Source organism: Telmatherina bonti (assembly GCF_933228915.1).
Source record: "Telmatherina bonti genome assembly, chromosome: 21".
NCBI classification, from domain to species: Eukaryota; Metazoa; Chordata; class Actinopteri; order Atheriniformes; family Telmatherinidae; genus Telmatherina; species Telmatherina bonti.
In genome coordinates, this window is record NC_136630.1 from 23,395,189 (window position 1) to 23,416,777 (window position 21,589).

At 39.5% G+C, this 21,589-nt stretch overlaps 1 protein-coding gene across 1 annotated transcript; it reads right to left on the bottom strand.

Annotated features, from left to right (window-relative positions):
- Window positions 1-749: 749 nt before the first annotated feature.
- Window positions 750-2,212, bottom strand: cox19 (cytochrome c oxidase assembly factor COX19). Its single transcript, XM_079260995.1, has 3 exons — window positions 2,055-2,212; window positions 1,182-1,293; window positions 750-1,102 (listed from the first exon to the last, which is right to left on the bottom strand). The coding sequence occupies exons 1-3, from the start codon at window positions 2,134-2,136 to the stop codon at window positions 1,009-1,011; spliced, it is 288 nt and encodes a 95-aa protein (XP_079117121.1). The 5' UTR covers window positions 2,137-2,212; the 3' UTR covers window positions 750-1,008.
- Between the last annotated feature and the right edge of the window lie 19,377 nt (window positions 2,213-21,589).

Consider the following 21,589-nt stretch of genomic DNA (forward strand, 5'->3'; position numbering starts at 1 on the left):
TCTGAATGACGTGGCTGCATCTCTAAACCTCGATCACATTATTGTAGAATATGTGAATATTATCACTGCAAAGGCCAACTCTGATGAAGTGAAGCAGAAAATATGACACTTTGTAGTCCAGGTGATTTGTTTTCAGCATCCCCAAACCTCGACAGGAAAGAAAATGTAACTACAGTGTTTAGTAAACTTTAAGTAGTTCAGTTTTACTTCCATCCACTGAATGAGAGCGATAAACAGAATTCTTACAGTATGAAATACTTAAGTAGAGGAAATTTCTAAACTCCACTGGATAAAACTCGGACCATCTCCAGCTTCTTTCTATCTCTAACAAATACTTTAAATAAATCTTGTTGAACCAGACACCTTCTTTGAGACTCGGTGTAGGAGCGAAGTTACTACATTATAAAACAGACATGTTTTACTTCCAGAATCTGTTTTCTTTTACATTATTCTGCACAGAACAGCTCATCCTCCCTGTTTTCTGAGCTGCCCGGTTTATAAACTGAAAACAATTCTTTCAAACTTACCACGAAAGGCCGCTGATGCACTGAAGCCTTTATGAGTGTCATTTTTAAGAGTTGAGATTAGTTTGTTTGTTTGTCCCCTGGTTTTGTTTTCACTAAACCTCCATCCATACAACTGCACTGCCAAGAATTTGGAAACAACTGGCTCATTTGTGATATATAAATAAAACAGAATTTGACTGATTGTATTAAATGTATTGACTCAACATTTACATAGGAAAAAAAAAAGTTTATTTTTCTGCAAAACCTGCATCTCTGTTTTATATTAAGCATCCACAGTTCATGCAGAACATCATCTATTTACACTCAAACTCAAGCCATGAATCAATGTCCTCCTGCAGCAGCTGCAACAAGCCCTTGAAGTTGTTCTTTGCAGCTTCATATTTAACAATCTTTGTCCTTTACCTCTCTCTGGAGGCTACATGTCTTCACCTCATTCACAGCTGATTGCTGGATAAGTTCAAAACTGTGCGCCTCAGGCGCATCACACTTTAGCATCTTTGTTGTCTTGGTTGGGAGGAGGATCCATCAAGTCCTTGAATCCCAGTTTCTGTAGAGGCTCCTTGGCCATGAGCTGACTGGAAAACACAAGACAAGTCAGTTAAAATCAACTAGGTCAGTAAGAAGCGATTAGAATTTAATCATAAGCTTTCTTACTTGTCCATCCTGCATTCAAGGTATTCTTTGGACTGAAGCCGGCACTTGGAGTTGTCAAAGTTGTTCTCTCTCAAACACACCATGAACTTATCTTTAAAGGCTTTACACTCTCCTGAAACAAGAGTTCAATCAAATCAATCTGTCCAGACATGTAAGGTTATAAGAACTGTGATGGTTCAGATCATGTTTATGATGGTAGTAGATTCTACACTCATTTCACAGACTAACATGTGAGGCGTGATCATTTAACTATAACAATTTACCTAAAATGCATGTCTTGGTTTCAATGACGACAAATGCATACGACACCTTATTTACTTGTTTTATCATATTTTAACTGGACTATTGTAAGCCTCCCCTCCTGCACCTGGTCTTCTGCTGCAGATGCTCTTTTTACTCATTTAAAAAGACAGAAAAATAATTATGGTTTCCCCTGTCTGTTTCACATGAATGGTTAAATGGCTTTTTAGCTCTGGCTAGCTGCACAGTTAGACACGTGTGTAGACACATTTTGCTACTAGTTTACAGTTCAATAGTTTAAATTGCGAAACTCTGCTGACAAATGGGGTTATACCTTTTTCCAGAGACTAAAATAAAATAAAAAAGGTCTGCGTTTGATGTCTGAACTAAATTTTAAACCAGGATGAAGAAGGTATTTTTACATCACAAAGAACAAAACATTTTGCTCTAAATGTATTGAATTCCTATATGTATCCTTTGTTGGTAATATTCCATATTTATAAGAAAAAAAAAGAAGCTGGAAATTTAGTTTTAAAAAAACAAAAAACAAAAAAAACAAAAACGTATTTATTATAAGAGGTAGGAAAACAAAGTGTTATTCAACCAAACAGGACAATCCGAGTCCTCACTCACCGAAATGATCCAGAGGAAACGAGCCTTTATCAGGAGCTCGAGGTTTAAAAGTCTTTGAACCAAAATTCATAGCGGTGGACATGGTTGTCTGTGTTTTGATACCTAAACTGACCTCAAAACCAGCTGGTTTTTAGGCAAGAAGACCGTCTCCCTATGTGACCCTGTTATCGCACAAATATGACGTATGCATTGTTTGGAGTTCATTTCAGTCAGGCATTACCAGTCGATTAGAAAACATCGATGGGGAAGCAGCAGTTTATGCAATCAATTTACAGTTGTGCTCATTTTTATTCACAACCTTTCATTAAAGAAGGGGAAAAAAACAGCTGCCTGTAAAATAAGCTGAAATTGACTAAAGTAATAATAAATAAAAAAAATTTATGAAAATTTATGACCAATTTTTTTGTTTGTTTGTTTTTTTTTGTTTTTTTTTCTTTCTTTACCTCAATTAAATGAAAAAACAGTGTCTTATATTACTAAATTATATTTTACCAAATTATCAGTTATTGTTCCCTTTTTAAGTCTCCAGTTATTTGAGTGACTGTTGTAAATTCAGCCTTTTCTTTAATGATAGGGTATGAATGCATATGAGCACAACTGTAATATCTGCACCTATGACAATAAATATATATGACCTTAACAAAAAGTGTTTAATTAAATTAACAAAAGGGAATTCTCATAGTTCAGGATTTTCTTATGACAACACTTAAATATTTGCTGAGGCAAAGTATAGCTCACTCTCCTGAACATTCATTCATTCATTCATTTTCTGAACCGCTTATTCCAATTCAGGGTCGCGGGGAAGCTGGAGCCTATCCCAGCTGGCTTTGGGCGACAGGCAGGGTACACCCTGGACAGCTGCAAGGTATAGCAATATACCAAATATTTTTCGAAGAGGAAATGAAAGGCTGACTCGTTACGAGTCTGCCAATCATTTGAATGCTCTAAGTTGTATAATAACTTCTAAACTGTACAAGTTGTGACTAAAAGTCATTACAACAACATTTCTGTTCATACAGAAATAAAATGCTTTGAACAAATCAACAAGCATTGTCAGTGATGTTATGTGAACTATAAAGGAGCTACTAAATCTGCTTGTGACTGCAAAACACATGGTTCCTCTTAGGGACAAGCCTCATTCAGTCATATTGATGTTTTAAAGCGGCACTGCTGAACAAGGGCAGATTTTCACACATTGATCCTTCCCTAATCGATTCGATTTCAGCATCTATCTTAAACCCTGTATTTTTTTTAACCACTTATAAAAGCTTATTACATGTATTTTTTAATTAGATTACTTTCAAAACACCAATGTTATAATTTTACTGCCATTTGCTGCAGTAATATACATGAAGAGCAGTTTCTCAGCCTTACCACAACAATATGATGGCTCCAGATATAAACATTATTCACACATTTTATTTATTTGAAAGACATTTAATTCCTTCGTTCCGTACTTTGGTCAGTACTTTCGTCTGTGTTTTTATAGAACTTTATAAGTAAAGTTGGCCTGGCTAATGACTAGAAAGCACATTAAGATTAAGATTGAAAAGTTGTGTAGTTTAAACAAATCATCAACCCTTTCATGCTTGAATTAATTTAAAAAAAAAAAAAAAAAAAAAGAAAAAAGAAATATTTTTAAAAAACTATTTTATCTCCACAGACATATGCAGTGATACTTTTTTGTTTATTTGTGGTATTTAGAATTTATCATGATTTTTGATTTATTTGAATGTATTCTATAAAATATTTAGAAAATAACACATAATCACAATTTCATTATGTAAATCTTTTAAATATAGCTGTATAAGTTTTTTATTATTATTTATTGCAAAGGAAAACTTGAATAATTACATTATGTTCAATAATATCATATATTTATTTATTCTCCAGTGAGTGGAAACGTATTGGATGACTCACTAACATCCACTGAAGTGGTTTACTTACAAAAACACCATCTTCATTCATGAATATGCGAGAAGAAAGCTTGTAAATAGGTATCCACCATTGGGCCACTATGCATGAAAGGGTTAAACACCACTATTCCATCACAAATGCTGGATGTTGGATTTTGCACTGATCAGAAGAGTCAATTTTCTCATTAAAAGTAGTCAGGTAGCTCTGTAATATTATCAAAGTTTCTTCTGGAATAATGTTTATAGTAACGGTGTTGGTGCTGCTGCAGGTGTACACAGGTGGATGTGTAGTTACTGTAGTCTACCGCTAGAGGTCTCGCTTCTACAAGACAAGATCGGAGGGGAGTAGAAGCCGATCGGGCAGGGGAGGAGGAGGGAGGAGGAGAAGGAGGAGGTGGTGGTAACCTATAGGGTTGATTATTATGCAGTCAGCGAGACTCTGTAATAGAGCTATCGGAGAGGAACAGAGAGGGGGGGCTTGTCGATACGCATCATTCAGTCTCATCCAGTCTCTTTCAATCTCCCAGCGTTCTGCTGAGGTTCAGCTCAGATCGGAGGTGACAGGTGACCAGTCGGTCTGCCTGTCTGTCTGTCTGTCTGTGACGGACGCCTGCAGTGGATGATCTCAGGCGGGCTTTCATTCCCACTGCGGTGAGGCTGGACGGATAAATGCACCATGGCGCTGGAACCGGACGGGAACAAACTGCTCCTGCAAGACGTGCTGGCAAGACCTGGCAACGATACATGCGCGGACTGCGGCAATCCAGGTAAGACGCCCCGCTCCCCACCACCTCCTCCTGAAGCCGGTGCCGAAGTACCCAGCGCATGCAGCTGCAGCTGCACTAATGCATGCAAAGCTGCTCTGCACGAGGTGTGCAGATGAAAGAACTGGCTCTTCACAAGCCAACAAGTCCGGGATTTTTTTTTTCTTTTCCATACATGGTGACAAAGGCCTGCCTGATAAACTATACTTTTTGCAGGTTTAAGGCCTAACAGTCTGGACTCTAGTCTAAAGTCTGGGTTATAAAACCATATAAGACTGTTGTATGAGTATGTGTGCCACAGTTAGGGTGTGTGAGTGTGTACAAAGAAATGTCAAGCCCTTTTCCACATTGTTTTGCCTGTGAGTGATGTGTTGTCCAATACAGCCGGATGGTTTGCTTCTCATATAACAAGGTGTTTTTACCTCCACATCCTGCATGATAATTGTCTCCAGGTGGCAGCTAAATCATTTTTCAGCCAGTTTAATTTTTTTTATTTTTTTATTTCATTTTCTCTCCATCTTTTCTCTTCCCTTGATTACCCCTATTCAGTACCTCTCCCTTCCCTCGCTGAGATGGCAGTAAACCAGTAAGTGGCCACTAAGGCTCCAGTGCAGGCTAAACGCCCAGTACTTGGAGCCGAGCCCGCCCAGGATGCCTGTTTCTTGGCCCCTGGTTGCGGCTCCTTTGAGGACTTGCTGTAGCAGAGCAGCTCTCTGGAGCCAGCGGTGCTCCTGCTAAAGTATATGCTTGGTTTCATTTAGAGATGAAGATATTTAGAATGACAACAGAAGTGAGAAAAAAAATGTTGGAATGAGTGTGTGTTTTGATCATATCAGTTTTAAAGTAGGCTAAATGAATATTTAATGAAGGCTGTAACTTTTATGGATGAACTCAAATCAGATGTCGCAATCGCAGCTGCCCGAAACCACAAAAGGGCTTAACAGGATCATGTTGTGTAGAGAACACGTTCTGCCACTTTGGCCCATTTTTTGTCTCGTGCATGGCTCGAAGGTGTGGCAAAAAATGTCGTCCCACAGACCTGACCCTACAGGATGATAACACAACAAAAGTGAAAGAGTTCAGCCTTGTATGGGCAGTGTGAAAGCACTGCATGAGTTTAACATGATTAATCATCTCAACCACCAAATAATTCTATGTATAACTCTTGATGTGTCAAGTGTTTTTTTTCCCCACAAGACTTGTTCCGGCAACTACAGCTAATGCCAGCATTCAAGATTATATTAAAGGAAACATTTTTATCACCGAAACCAAGCATAGAGCCTTTATTATCAGATGTTTGGATTCCTGTCACGAGCTCGTCCTCGAGCTGTGATCAAAAAAAAGAATGAACATACATTCAGTATTTAGTTTACATGGAAATGGAAAACATGCAAAACTGTTACTTGGTAAGAAGTGAAAAATCTCTGGTGATTTTAGGTTTGGGCTTGAAGAATTACCAGGTGAGGTTTAGGAAAAAATCACAGCTTACCTTGAAATGAATCTTCTCACAATACTGGTCTATTGCTTGTTGGAAATTATGTCAAAATTACTTGTAAATCATTGTGAAAGTATTTTTATTCACCCGAAAATGTAAAAAAAAATATATATATATATCAAAAGGTGAAATATATGAGTTCATCTTTGATTTGGTAACCCGCCTAAAAACTTGAGATAGGTCAATGTTTACCACTCAGTAGCATTCCCTATTGTTTTAACAGTGTGTCAACGTCTAAGGAGATAAGTCTTGGTGGGGGTGGGTCAGGTTACTAAAGTGGACCAAACCTCCTAGACAAGGTCCCGTAATTGCTCGCCAGGGGTGATTTTCCTCAAAAATCCCCACCGACAAAGACAGAGGAAAGTCCAACTTAATCATTGGCCAGGACTGAAAAATGCTCATTATCTGCTAGTAAAAAATGAAGTAACAATGATTTTATGCAGATATGGGGTTCAGATTTTACCAAATGTGGTTTTCACCAGAATCTATCCAGAATGAGCTGCAGGAGAGACAGAAAGCTGTCAAGTCTGTCTACAACACATCCGTTCTTTGGTTCGCTGGATAGTACATTTGCTTACGCACTTAAAAAAAAACAAAACAAGAACCCTGTTTTTCCAAGCGTACCACAGTTCATTTCTTTGACTGGTAACAGAGTGAGAATGAGCATTCACACTGCTCCAAACAAGCCATACTTGCTGTGGAAGCAGACGAGGGTTTATTTACACCAGATCAAAAAGTGCCAGGGACAATTCGCCTTTCGGACTGACAACCAGTGATTTGGATCCAGTTGCACTCGTTGTGTTTCCAGTGACTTAATGATATGAAACTTGTGAACAGTAATTTTTAAAAATGTTTTTCCATTAACTGTATAAAAAGAGATGGACGTAGCCTCGATGACATCACCTGTAGGTTTCTAAAGAGCTGAATTGAAGCTTGATGGGTTCATACCATCGCCATCTTGGCAGGGGCATGCGTGTCGTCTCAGCCGGAAAATACAAATATGGGCAAAGAGGTGGAGCTGAGAGGTGGGCTGTGAGCGTCATGGTGGATGATTGACATTGAGCGAACTCCAAGCTTTCTGTAGCTAAGAGCTTACTGAGCGAACCCCGAGATAACAGGAGTTTACAAGCTAACGGAGGTAAGTGGGCTAAAACTAAGTCACTTTGTCACTGGCTAAAAGCCACGGTTTTCTGCGTTCTTATTACTTGAAGCAGGTACCTGTCAACCAGAAGGACACGCCCCTAAATATGCTAAATTTTGAGATTAAATTAATTTTAAACTAAGGAGTTACAAAAAAATTCACCCCCCTTACAGTTGTCATGAAGGTAAACCTGACCTATTACACCTAAAATTGATTTTTGAACCAGGCTGTAAACATGTTTATTTCTGCTGTGAAGTTGGTCTTTTTAACATGGGAATCTATGGGGATTTGCTCTGTTTTGGAGCCCCAAGTGGATGAGAGGGGAACTGCTATTTTTTGCACTTCTGCACAGGTCTCCCTGCCTGATCCTGTGTGTTGTAATTTACCCTGACGCAACGTAGACGTAACATGACACACACACAGATGTGGCTTCACGCACAATAAATCATAACAATGGCAGCACGATTAACATTGTAACTTTTTAGAATTAAAAACATAATTAGAGAGACAAATATTAGAGCAGCAAACTGCAACGTTGTGGTATAAAAATCCACAACGGTGGACCCACCACATCCACCTTCACCCACCTTAAAACATGCATGAAAGCTAAATATTAGCATGTATATTAGCAACGAGCTTTGAGCCACAGCGGTGTTAACGTTAGCTTTTTACTAACTTTGTAAAATAATTTTAACTCCTTTAGACTCAGACTGGCTCCACTGACATTGAACTAGGACCAAACTGGGATCAGACTCACTGTGAAAGATGAAGTTTTACTGTGTCTGTTTATGAAAAAGCACAGCTGTTGCTGATTTAGGAATGTAAGCAATATTTATTTATTTATTTAATGGTGAAATGTGATAAAGTCATGTATTCCTCAGTTTGCACAGATGCACCTTTTATTACAGCACTTAAATTACAGCTGCTGCTAAAGCTCTGTTGATGTCCACAACATCCCAGCAGCTTCTTCCTCTCCTATATTTGTCTTCATAATCCTCAAACCCAGTAAAATGACTGTAAGGATTCCCATCCATCATGCAAACCAACCCCACCTCCATTCACTTTTACCAGGAATTCCCAGACTCATAATTTATGCCTCATAATGGCCAAGATGTGAAATATTGATACTGGTATGGTGACTCAGTCCTAAGATGGGGACAGGATCTGGGCCACCACTTTCCAGCTGTATGTCTTTAGACTTCTTAAAAAACGTGAAACCAAGATTTCACTACAGCTGAAGGCACAGCAGATCCTCACAGGGCGCAGGAGCAGACTAACATCTACTGCACTGAATTGCACTTATGTAACAGGTGGTATGAATATAGAGATACTCAAATGGATATAGCAATGTAAAATAAATGACTTGGTTACGTTGAGATTCATGATTCACAGACATGTCAAAAATTTGTGATAAAATCAGTGAGTGCTGTGGGTCTAACTATTCCCCTTTAAATGGGTAAAATTTGGAGCAGTTCCATGTTAACATCCCTTAAAGAAGTGACAGCTTGAACCAATTTGACTTACTGACATCCGCTTTTTGTTCTCTTTGTGCTTAAAAGCCTTTTCCATCATCAGATTGTTTCAGACAGTTCTGAAATGCTCTCTAAGGTTTTGAGATGAGGGGTTTTAGCTGCCCACAAGTCTTAACAGGGGACTAAAATTACTCTAAAAACAATAAATCATGAAATAACTGTCCATGTATTGAGGAGCCATTAACCCATTGGGATTCAGCAGATCATTTGAGTGGAAAAAAAAAAAGTGAATTTCTTCACAAAATGTGCAAATAACTCATGCTGTTGGCCTCAATGAACAAGTAGACTTCATGTCAAGAAAGGTCCCACATTCTACCAACTGACACATAGCATAACATTAGCTTAACTGAGGCTTACTCAATTCAACACTGCCAAGTAGTATGACCACCCGACAGGCAGCGGGAGCTCCATATGAGGGGTACTTGAGAGCCAGTAAACTTTTGAATCCCATTTCAATCGAACTTACGTACAGAGCAGTCACATCACAGTTTACGGACGGATAAATGAGATGTTCAGATTTTAGTTTTTTTTAGCATGATCTTTGCAAATTTATACATACATACAATGTAATACATACAATGAATACAGTACAATATTTTCTATAAGAGGCTATGTAAATATGTAGAACACCGTTGGGATGTGGTGGATTGGGAGATTCGCATCATGAATATGCAGCTGACAAATCCGTAATAACTGTGTAATGATATCATGTCAACATGGAGAAAAAAATCACAGAGAAATGTTTCCAAAACCTTGTTCAGAAGATTGTAAAGACAACAACCTGGTAGTAGCAAGGTTTGTGTGCTAAAGTGGTTGGTGAGAGTAGTTAAAATGCAGTTTTTTTTAATTATAAAGATATAAACTAAACATGTCTATATATATTTTACTGTGAACTGAAAAGTAAAAAAAAAAAAACCAAATGACTGATCAAAAAGAAACTAAGCTTGTTTTTTGTTTTTTTTATTAGAAAGTTCAAAAGTCAGCCATCTAATCAGACAATACTTCTTATTGGCACACGTTACTGGCTGGTTAATCTCTCGTAGATTTTCATGTTGATATATTGAGGCCAATGAAATGAATCCATCCACGTATCTGTACCCTTCATGGGTCGCTTATCCCGGCTGCCGTCAGGCAGGAGGCAGGGTACTCTTTCTGGGATGCCAGTTGTTTTGTTGCCCACGGGACTCACATATTTCTTTGTGTAGAGAGAAGTTAAGGAGGACAAGCATAGAGAGTGTTTGGTTTGACCTCAGACGGTCAAGGCAGATAAAACTTTAAGACAAAATGAGTTTTACAGCAGAGTGATGGTGGTTTGGTTAGTTGTGTTGTATGGCTGAAATAGAGACAGAAGGGTGCATTAATGCAGCCTGCAAACATGTAGCGTTTGTAAGTCTTCATGATCCAATGACATAACCAGCAGGTATTGCTATGATGGATATGAAATCTCTCTTTTGTCTGCAAATCTGCAGGCTTGCAGAGTCTATCACATCATTAGCAATAACCTGACTGTCCTCTGTCACCCTGCGTTTCCACCACCATCACTGGTCCCTCATCCATTAACCAAGCATAAAAACTGCTGGAACTGCTCTAAAAACACACAAAGTAACCGCTCTGCTGGGGCAGTTTTATGCTTAGTCGTTCTCACTTTGCCCTTTCTTACCTTTTGTGAGTTTTTTTTTCCTCTCTCTTCTCTCTGCTGGTGTGCTCTGATGGAGCCACAGAGAGGCTGAGCTGGGAGCTTATACGGCAGGGTTTCTTTCTAGCTCAGCACCGTTAGGGGTTCTGCCCTTTGCAGAGGACACGCACATGAGTTATTCCCTCCAGAGAAGCCTCAGCAGTCCTCTGAGGTGTGAGAAAGATGTTTGTTGAACAGCAAAACTTGCAGGAGCTCAGATGAGATTGGGGCTTTAGGTTCCTATGGCAGCCAGCTAATGGTTTTTCCGACCGATTTTGCTGTTTACTGAGGAAAAGTTCTGCGATGGACTGGCGAGCTGTCCGGGGTGTACCCTGCCTGTCGCCCAAAGCCAGCTGGGATAGGCTCCAGCTTCCCCGCGACCCTGAATTGGAATAAGCGGTTCAGAAAATGAATGAATGAATGAATGAATGAGGAAAAGTTGAAGAAATAAGAACTTTCTCAGTACGCCTATGGAACCTCAGTATCTTTGAGGTGAAGAGGTGAGGCAGCTCCAGACAATTAAGAACTGGCGCACGAAGCTGCATTTTCATGCTTGCTACCCTGCCTCTCGCCCAGTGATTGCTGGGATAGGCTCCAGCTTCCCAGTGACTCTTAATTGAACTAAACAGTTAAGGAAATGAGTGAACAATGAATGTTTGTGTATTTAGTAATATGAAATTGGTGTTTTGGGAGCACAAAAATGCTTAAAAAACATTTTGTAATCCTAAAAATGCAATTTTTTTGTGTCTGCGTTTTAAAACCATTGGCATTGCTCCTGAAACGATGACCTACGTGCACAAACTTGGCCAACTGCTATAAGAACAGAAGATTGCAGTTGTGTGTTTGTGTTACAGAAGCTGCTGGGCATGACACGACTTTTACAGCAAAATCTGTGAGAAAAAGAAAAAAAAAAAAAATCCTGACAAATGTTTCCTTTTAGTTCTGTTGTGGGTGAGGGGCTAGTAGGATCCAAAGAGCGGACACTTTCTGAGTACAGAGAGAGGTTTATTGATTTCCCACAGATTCCTGTGAATTCTTCCAGCGGAACTTTCAGAGACTGGCAGACTGGCGAGCATCAGGAGGAAGGCAGGCAGGCAGGGGAGCAAGCGAACAAGCAGGCAGGCAGGCTTTCTCTGGCAGGAGGAAGACAGGACAGGTTACAAATCAAGGTCTAGCACAAGCAACGTAAGCTGAGGCCGAGAGCTGTTTTACCGCAGGGCAATCAACAATCTGGCGCTGGATAGCAGGCAGAGCTGGTCTTAAATAGGTGGTTCGTTGATTGCTGAAATGTGGATCAGCTGTGCCTCCAGTTCCCAGCTGACCGCGCCCACCAGGGAACAGGAATCACCACAAGTTCAACTCTCAGGCATCTCTTTCATCGTATGTTTTTTATTTTATACATCACACAAGTTGATGTGTATAGTCTAGGGCTGTTACGATATGCTTTTATCGCAATTCGATTCGAATTTTTTGGGTGCCGATTCGATTTAAATTGCCACAATTCTTCATTTTTGCTGATTTTTTTTAGATTAAAAAGGAAAAAAAATGTATAAAACTTATTTTTGCTTGTGAATTTTCTTGATTTCTATGAATAAAAAACAACACAGTAGCCAAACCATCATTCCACTACTATAATGCCCAAGAAGACAAGTAAAAAGATCGATAGGAACAATAAGAATGACATAAATCTTTATCGTAGATCAATTTTTTTATTTGTAAAAAAATAAAAAATAAAAAAAAGAAGCAAAAGATCCCGATTTTGGATTTTTCAATTCAATTTTCCCACCCCTAGTATAGCCTGTATCTCACTTTGTGCTTCTGGTGTATGTTTCTAGAAGCATTACAGCAATACTTACCTGGAAAATATATTACAACTTTTGTTTTTTATTTCATTAGAGGTTATGTGTTTGCATTTTTTTTTATTTTTTTTTAAAAACTCTCTCTTAATGGAAAACTCTTTGAGAGTGAAATTAGTTTCATCTCAATGTGGATGTAGTCTTTATTGTGGTCTCATTTTAAGATCATTTTATTGCCCAGTGCTGTTTCTGTGACTTATAGAGCAAAACATTGCTCCGTTGCTTTACATTTGGATTGTTGCACATATACACCCAGTAAAATTTCATCCTTCTCTTATCAACCAACAACTCTGCTGGAAGATTTCAGAAGCCTTGATAAATACAGCACAACAAATCCCATTTGGGAAATGGAGTTTAATTTTAAAATCAGTCCCAAAGTGAACAACAGTGCAGTTTATTGACACCTTTAAATACAACTCTGATGAAGTACGACCCCTTCAAGCAGCACGAGTGAAACACACCTCATAAACATTTCCACATCACTGCTGATGTTACTGTCACGTCTGGTTTTAAGGAAGCCACAAAGTCAGTATCAGGTATCGAGAGGAGGTTGAATGGTGCTGCTTAGTGCTGCAGTTTCAGTGGGGAGACTTAATAAGACTGTAAAACTGTGGTCAAGTGTGACTGAAATGTTCCAAAGGCAAGTTTATCATGTTGGTTTAGAGAAAATAACTAAAAGAAACATAAAGCCAACATATTCTTTTCTTTTAATGAGCCACCACTCTAATAGATGCCATTTTACAGGTTGCCATGGTAAATGTAAACAGAAAACGAGCTGTAAAACCGAGGCTGTTCAGGCCGTAACTTCTCTTGTTCAAGCAGACTATTGTCTTTCTGAAACTGTTTGCACCACCTTCCGGCTTTTACACCACGTTTGTGCCTTCATGTAGAGTGTCTGCAGAATTAGATGCCATCTGAAACTAACACTGGTGTAGAGCAATATTTGATGATGAGCAGCAAGGCTGACTCATTTAGGTAGTATAACTCATTATGGAGGACACATCTTTCAGATGAGAGCTCAGGGTGTTTACCTATGAAAATGATTAAATAAAAAAAACTAAAAGATCAGATATTGTTGTCAACTTTTTTATTGTATGTGGAAAATTCTTTATTCCATACTCTTCTTTCCCCATTTTTAAAACTTTAGTTGAACTTTTTGCTCAATGGCATTAACTGTGTTGACAAGAATATTTATTTAATACGATGGAAATACTTTTAACAAAAATTTCCTGAAGGGAAATCGGTAAGTGTATTTCCATTATGCCTAGAATTGTGCAAAAAGGAAATATTGCATTAAAAAAAAAAAAACACGAATACACCTGCATTTTGAAGAAAATTCTCAAATATCGCTAAAAAGTTTTTACGCTGTCATGAGGTGGTTTCATGACCAGTTCATTTCCAGTTAAGATGGCGTGATGTGGAACAAACAACAGCAAATTTCAAGGTTTTAGAAAAGAAAATGAAGGAGGAAAGCTTTGAATAGCAGTCAAAAATTCTTCACAAACCCCCCAAAAAACGCTACGTGGCTACCTAGCATAAGCCGCAATTTTCGTAAAATCTCGCTCCTCTTACGAGATTTTACAAGACTTGCAAATCGCAGCTGTTCCCTGTCTAAACTTACAAATATCACTTTTATATAGAAAAAAAACTGTAATGGAAACACAGCCAGTGATTTGTTGTTCCATCCACTGGACTTTACCAGTGAAGAAATGAAATACAGCAACTGCTTTCACTGCCAAGGTGACACAGTAAAAGCCAAATGTTTGCTGTATTGACAGATGTATCTGCAGGTTAGTGGCATCTTCAAACACTGACAGACCCTGCATGAAACTTTTGAAAGTAGTCGTACACTTAGAAAGAAAATGGTTGTGTTCTTTTCTGTAACACACAAACTCACATACACCACTGTGAGAACTGTGGTCATATTAGAAGACATGGGAAATAAAATGTCTTTGCATTAATAATCTAGATCACCAAGTGGAAATGTTCACTAATAAAGGTCCAAAAAACAGTAACTTGGTCATTTTGAGGTGCAGTAAAGGATGTTTTTTTATGCGGTAGTAGGAGGATCAGTGGTTTCTCTGGTATTTCTGTCTTGCCATCTGGTGATCGTTGTGTCCTGCCACATTGACTGGTGTGGCTGCTGACACTGAGACTGTCTCAGCCTGATTTGTAGTTTTACAGCACAAAACTAATATTTTTAGACAGGTGAGTAACAATAACCAAGGTAGTACACTCTGACTGTATCACAGCTACAAGGAAACCAAGAAAAAGAAAAAACTGTCTGCTCATCTCTCACGACGATGCATTCACTGACCAACTGGTGTATGCATGTAGACGTACAAATGAATTGGCTCAGATGCAGAAAAGCGCCTGTAAATGCTCACAGTGACAGTCATTGTGTTTATACAAATGCCTTCCTCATCCTCGTTTATCCCTCTCCCATCTGGCCTGCAGCAGCGCCACAGGTTGAATCAATAGCTCTGTTGTTTCCACGTGCAACAAGGGTGCAAAAGTGGTTCTGAACAATGCGTCAGTGATGAAGCCAAGATACGCGGCAGCACGTCGGAATAAGACGTATCTGTAAGAGCATATGCACGGTGAGGAGACACACAACATCAGGAGTTTCCCACCTGCTGTTCCCTACGACTGTGCATCTGTTGTTCACAGCCATCCTGCTGAGAAACACCTCGTGCACGTAGCGGGGATGGCACTGTGTGTGTGTGCATGTGTGTGTATGTGTAGTTAGTCATGCAGCCATGATAATCTTCATGAGTGCTTCTCCACAAGCTCTGACTCAGACAGCGATGACCTCACTGCTGAATTGCTGGTTGTGTGTTTTGTGTGAGTGTGTGTGTATACATTGTTGGTAAAGCATGAGGCCTTGAAGAGTCTGTCTGTGATGGTTTGTGCTTGATCACAATCCAGAATGATTAAAGGATAAGCTGGCATTTTGGAAAAGCACAACCTGTTTATGTTGGGTTAAAGCAGAGAAATCGGAGGGTTAACGCGGATGCCTGTAACGTTCTCAGGGGATCTTCCTTCTACTTCCATCCCTCCTATCTCCTCTTCCTCATCTCTAAACCTCTCTGCTCTTCCGCGGTTCTCCAGTTGGACCCTGTGGCTTTTCCATCTCTGCTGCCAGCACCCACAAGAGAACAGAGAGCTGTAAGAAGGATGTTTTAATGCTGACTTCATCCTTTCACTCTCATTTGGCTTTCACATGATTCCCTTAATTATTGTCTGTGTCTATTTGTGTGTGTGTGCTCGCATGGTGCTGAGGCCTTCCTTGTGTAAGAAACAGCAGCTGTACAGAGACTTTTGAGTGCTGCCCAGTGAGGACACTTGCATAACTCGCAGCTATCCACAAACTGCCAGCGTGTACATGTGAAGATGTGTGATGCCCTATAAGCAAGCATACATTCAAACCATAGACTTTATACAAAAAGACGGACGTAGCCTCCGTGACGTCACCCATAGGTTTCTGTAGAGCTGAATTGAAGCTCAGTGGGCGGTTCCTATCGTCGCCATTTTGGCAGAGGTGTGCGTGTCATCCCGCCCGGAAAATACAGATATGGGCAAAGAGGTGGAGCTGAGAGGGAGGCTGTGAGCGTCATGGTGGATGATTGACATCGAGCGAACTCCAAGCTTTCTGTTGCTAAAAGCTAGCCAAGCTAACTCGGGAGCTAAGAGGAGCTAACTAGCTAACGGAGGTACGCAGGCTAAAGCTAAGTCATGTTGTTAACTGGCTAAAAACCGCGGTTGTCCTACATTCTTCTGATTTGAAGCAGGAGATTGGGTACCTGTCAATCAAAAGGACACGCCCCTAAATATGCCGAAGTTCGAGATTAAATTACTTTAAAACGGGCAAGTTAGAAAAAAATTCACTCCCCCCACAGTTGTCATGAAGGTAAACCTGACCTATTAAACCAAAAATGGATTTTTGAACCAGACTGTAAACATGTTTATTTCTGCTGTGAAGTTGGCCTTTTTAACATGGGAGTCTACAGGGATTTGCTCTGTTTTGCAGCCCCTAGTGGATAAAGGGGGAACTGCAGTTTTATGCACTTCCGCATAGGCTTCACTTTTAACCGCCGGAGTTTGCCGCTTGATTCAAACACGAGTAACCGAAGCTAGGTGAAACACTCGTAATGAATGCTGGGACATGAAAAGAAAAACAGCCTTTCTGTGCTGAAGCGATGACTTAATAAGTAAACCAAGAGAAAATGATTTAGCAGCGATTTTTGAATCGATCAAGAGAAACGTTGTCAGCTCCACGTTGCACTGACTCAGTGCTCCGAGCTCATTGCAGGTTCTGGCAATGCTGACAGACAAAGGAAACACAATTCTCATGTTAAAAGCAAGTATTATTTAGGCCTTAAGCTACTGTCATTTCTATATTTATTGTATTGTTTATAGAAGTGAATCTGTGCTCCTGGATTGCTGCATCACAGACAAACTGCTGGATTGTAAGCAAAGGATTTAATAACAGCACGTATGGGGATAGAAATATGTTTAGGCCAGTATAAGCCATTAATATCCAGTTCCCATGAGAGTTATGTTGGCAGACAGGTGATAAACCTAAAGATTGCCGAGACATTCCACCTTAGAAAATGTTTTTTTTTTCTTTTACCAACAGACGTGAAATGCCAGTATTGATCGCCGCACCTTTTTTCACACATACTCTTTGACTGCTTCAGAGCTTGTGTGTGTGTGCGTGTGTGTGTAATGTAAGGCTATAAAATGTGAATGATTGCATCTGCAAACAGAAGATTGTGTGCATGTATGCCTCTGTGTTTTCAGCAATGTGATGATGTAACTAACCCTGTAACCTCGGCCGACTTTCTGATCAGATCTCAGGTGGTCTGTTTCCTGTTAGTACACTGCAGTAAATAGGATTTCCCCAAAATCATATTCCGCTGCCCTGCTCCTGCTCTACAAGCAACGACACACTCCAGAGTCCCCTTGTGATATTTGCTTAATTTACTTTGCTACTATCACCCCATAACAACGGTAGCATCGGCACTTCCAGTGTTTATTGCTTGAATCATTGCAATGGCTGCTTTTTGTTGTTGTGGCACTTTATGACAAAGACTTTCTCACCCACCTCCTCCTTTATCTCCCCTCAATCTTTCTCCGTCATCATCCTGTACCGCTCTCCCCCAATTTAATTTCCTCCCTGTCTTCTTTGTTCTAAACCTCCCCCCTCTCATTTTACCTTTGTGTTTGCTCTCACCACACCATCCTTCCTATTCATTCCCTGGGCTCCCCCCTCCTTCCAATTCCCCCTCCTCTCTCTCCTGCAGAGCCGGATTGGGCGTCGCTGACTTTGGGTGTGTTTGTTTGCCAGGCCTGCTCGCTCCTTCACCGGAGTATCCCTGACGTCAGCCGGGTCAAGTCTGTCCAGGACACGTGGGATGCCAGTGAGGTGGAGGTAAGGTGGTAACAGAAACAATCCTGACTTTCCCCATCCTCAATCTTAGATTTTCCTGCGTTTTCATGTTTAATGATGGGGGCCTGAACATGCTACACCTGCCCTGTATCAGATGGGTGGGTACACAATGAATATATACACTCTTTGGGGGATTCCTAAACTGATAAGGCACAAAATAAATAAGGGCAGATACCCCAATTCAATGATTCATCTCCACCTTGTCAAGCCATTGGCCCAATGCCGATAACCTGCCTTATTTGCCATCCTTTAAAATTAAGACAACTTCCCCTGAAAATATATATATATTGAATATATTTATTTAAGATTTTAAAGAAAAGAACCTTATCCAACAGGCCTTACCTATATTGGAGAGAACTCCACTTTAAGATAATAAAATCTATAATGTAATATTTTTTTTCTTAGATTAATTGCATGTTGGGCTTAAAGCATGATTTTCATATGTTAGTAGAATGGCTTAACTCACTTGTGTGAGATGAATGGGACTTTTATACTACTCTCATGTCTAAATAGAAAGCTGTAGGTTCCAGTCAACCAGTAAACAGAGGATCCTTATTACACCAAATTGTTGTGAGATAACTTTCCAGAAAACAAGAAGAATATTTAAGTATTTAAAAAAAAAAAAAAAAAAAAAAAAGTAATTATTGTAAAATTAATGTCAGATTTGAACATCATAGAAATAAATCCACTTTTAGCTAAGATTACCCAACTGCAGGGGCGATGGTGGATAATGACGCCTCCATATCTAGAAGTTTGGTGGCTTCGACTGCAGAAACAGGTTTAAAGCAAAGAAATGACACTTGTGTACATTGCTAGGAATAGACAAGCGACTGCCATGTTGGTCATGGCAGGAGGGCAGCAGACGGTTGTTGTGTTTAATCAGAATGAAATATTTTTATAAATTTTACATCTGTTTGGGTGTTTTTATTATTCAAATTTATGAAAAATTAACTCTAATGTCACATAACCGTTTGGTAATTACTGACAGATGCGGTTTTTGATTCACAGCAAGTTAAATAAAATAACAAATGGTAAAAATATTGTTAAAGGGAAAGGGAAATACAGGTTTCACTCCAGAGTGAATGTGGTTAATTTTTTTGTGTTTAAGAATAAAAAGTCAGATTATTACAGTTTTCTGGTCTAAAATTTATCAAATATTAAAGCCTAATTTATTATTCATCAGTGTCCTCAAAGGTGAATTTAAAGTCAAAAAGCAGCTACTGCAGATGGCTGTCATTATACTAATGAAATGATAGATAAATAGATAGATAGATAGATAGATAGATAGATAGATAGATAGATAGATAGATAGATAGATAGATAGATAGATAGATAGATAGATAGATAGATAGATAGATAGATAGATAAAGTAGAATTGATAAACTTTGGATAATAAAGTAATTTTTTTATTTTATTTAATTTCATTCATGGAAACAACCCAGCTGGAATTCTCACTTTGTAATGTGATGTAAAAGTGGAATTGCATTTATACACCACTGTTCTGATCTTGTTGATCCTGATGTTTATCTTGATATTATTCATACTTTTTGCATATTAGGTCGATTTATGGAACATTTTTGGGTCAATAACAACAAGTTTCAAGATAAGGATCAGAGCTGCCTGCTGCTTTATAAAGCCAATACTCAGCTGTTATGAATGCTCTGACTCGCTGTGATATTTGGTCTACATGCTGGAATTCTAATCAGCTCACTGTCCATCTGATTGATCCTGACCTTTGAGAGAAGTTCACAGGAGGGAAATGGTCAAGTTGATTCCTGAAATAAGAGGCTAGTTTACAGTATTCCCTTGCATGTAAAAAGAAGCTTGGTCTTGCTATCATGCTCCCCTTAGAAATACAACAGAAATATAACGACTGCAAATATTAAAACAGAAAAGCAAAGAAACGCAGTCATGTTTTGAGATTTTCCCACTGTCTGTACAGACGATGAGTTAAGCCTGTTACATACTCCACGAGAAGCAAGAACTGAGTTCTTGTTCTCGAGGCTGCAAGAACAAGAAAAACGTCTTGTTCGGCAGGTCCATACATACTACACGAGAAGCACGTCTGCAGCGGGGAGGGATCACTGCGGGGGGCAGATGTCTGCTTTATGTGCAATGAACCCGGTTGTTGCCTCCACCGAGGAGGTTGTTTTCCCCGGCGTCTTTTTGCTTAAGATAACTTAAAAGGTTACAGAGGGATTTTATAAATATTTCAAGAGTTGTTGCAAATGTAAAAATGAAGAACTGATTAAATTCTAGTGGTGATCAGGATCACCGTTTGGATCCAGGAATGTTTTAAAAGGATTCTTAAACATTGTGCTTGGCGGAGGTTTCGCTCTCCGAGTTTCTAGTTTCATATTTAACGAGCAGCTTCGTCCGCGGCAGGGCGGGTTGTGCACGCGGCTGGGTCCGAGTGTTTTATTGCCACATGTAAAAATGTTCGTACTTTCTCACTGCCTCGATCAGCTGTTTTATCAAAACAATCCGTTTTGCCGGCAACAGCAAACACACGGAAGCAGCAATTCCGCTTCATGCTTTCTCTGTGTTAACCACGCCCACCTCCAATGTCCGACCAATCACACGATACTTCTCGTAGCCCCGCAAGAAAAAAGTTCTGCCAGCCCGGTGTGTCAAGAACTGTCCTCAAACACGTCCGCGAGAACAAAATGACGTCATTTTCTTCTCGGAGCCTTGGGAACAAGAAAAAAGTTCTCGCTTCTCGTGGAGTATGTAACAGGCTTAAGGCTGTTATTTAAATGGAAGCGCATCTGAGCATTTGTAACAATGAAGACTTTGGGGGAGGTGATGTTGATGTGACTCACAAAGAAAAAACATGAGGTTCAAGCTGTGGGAGGACAATAACTGGGATGTAATTGGATTTAAAAATACACTAATTGTCCTCTTTTAGACACACTTGTTCAGCTGTCATGTGACTGGCTAATTTACACAAACAGTTAATCATCTTGTCACATGACAGCAAACCAAACTGTTTAGGCATGAAGACATGGTCAGAATGACTTGCAGAGGTTCAAAACATGCATCAAAATGAGGAAGAAAGGAGATTTACATGACTTTTAACATGGCATGGTTGTTGGAACCATACAGGCTGGTCTGAGTATTTCAGTCCAACAGATTAGCTTCAAATTGTGGTGGAAAAGAAGATTCCCATCATTTATGTGAAGCTGAGTATTGAAAAATGGATCAACAATACTTTGTTGAATCTGAGCAATGAACAACTTTAAAGAAAAATGGAGATCAAGCCGTCTGATAGGAAGGTGTAGCTAATAAAGTGACGAGTGAGTGTACATTTTGATAGACAAGGCCCCATGTCATCATGATATTCAACACTCATTTAAAGCTAAAAGAAAAATAAATTAAACAAAAAAAAAATAAGATTAAGACCATTTAAAAAGATATCATGTTATTTAGAAAAGTATTTATTTTATTCATAAACTTTGAAGATGTGTCTCAAACACATTGAGGAGTAGAGGTAACCATTTGGGAATGTTACATTTAAGGTGTCAAACGCATCACATATGGGCAGCGCTTAGGTCACGTGTGAATTTGAGCAACTTTATGTAGAAATTAGTATCGTTGGATTTCCCACCGCTTTGACCTTCACAGCAGAACAACACAGCGCTTCATCCCTCTTGGAGTCCTTCAGAGAATAAGAGGAGGCGTGCTGTGGGACTCATCCATTTGGC

Excerpts from the sequence above, each read along its gene's own strand:
- cox19 (XM_079260995.1), bottom strand. The coding sequence starts at position 2,136 with ATGTCCACCGCTATGAATTTTGGTTCAAAGACTTTTAAACCTCGAGCT. Across the intron at positions 1,294-2,054 it reads GTTTCCTCTGGATCATTTCG|GAGAGTGTAAAGCCTTTAAA; the intron begins GTGAGTGAGGAC and ends CTCTTGTTTCAG. Across the intron at positions 1,103-1,181 it reads CTTGAATGCAGGATGGACAA|TCAGCTCATGGCCAAGGAGC; the intron begins GTAAGAAAGCTT and ends TGTGTTTTCCAG.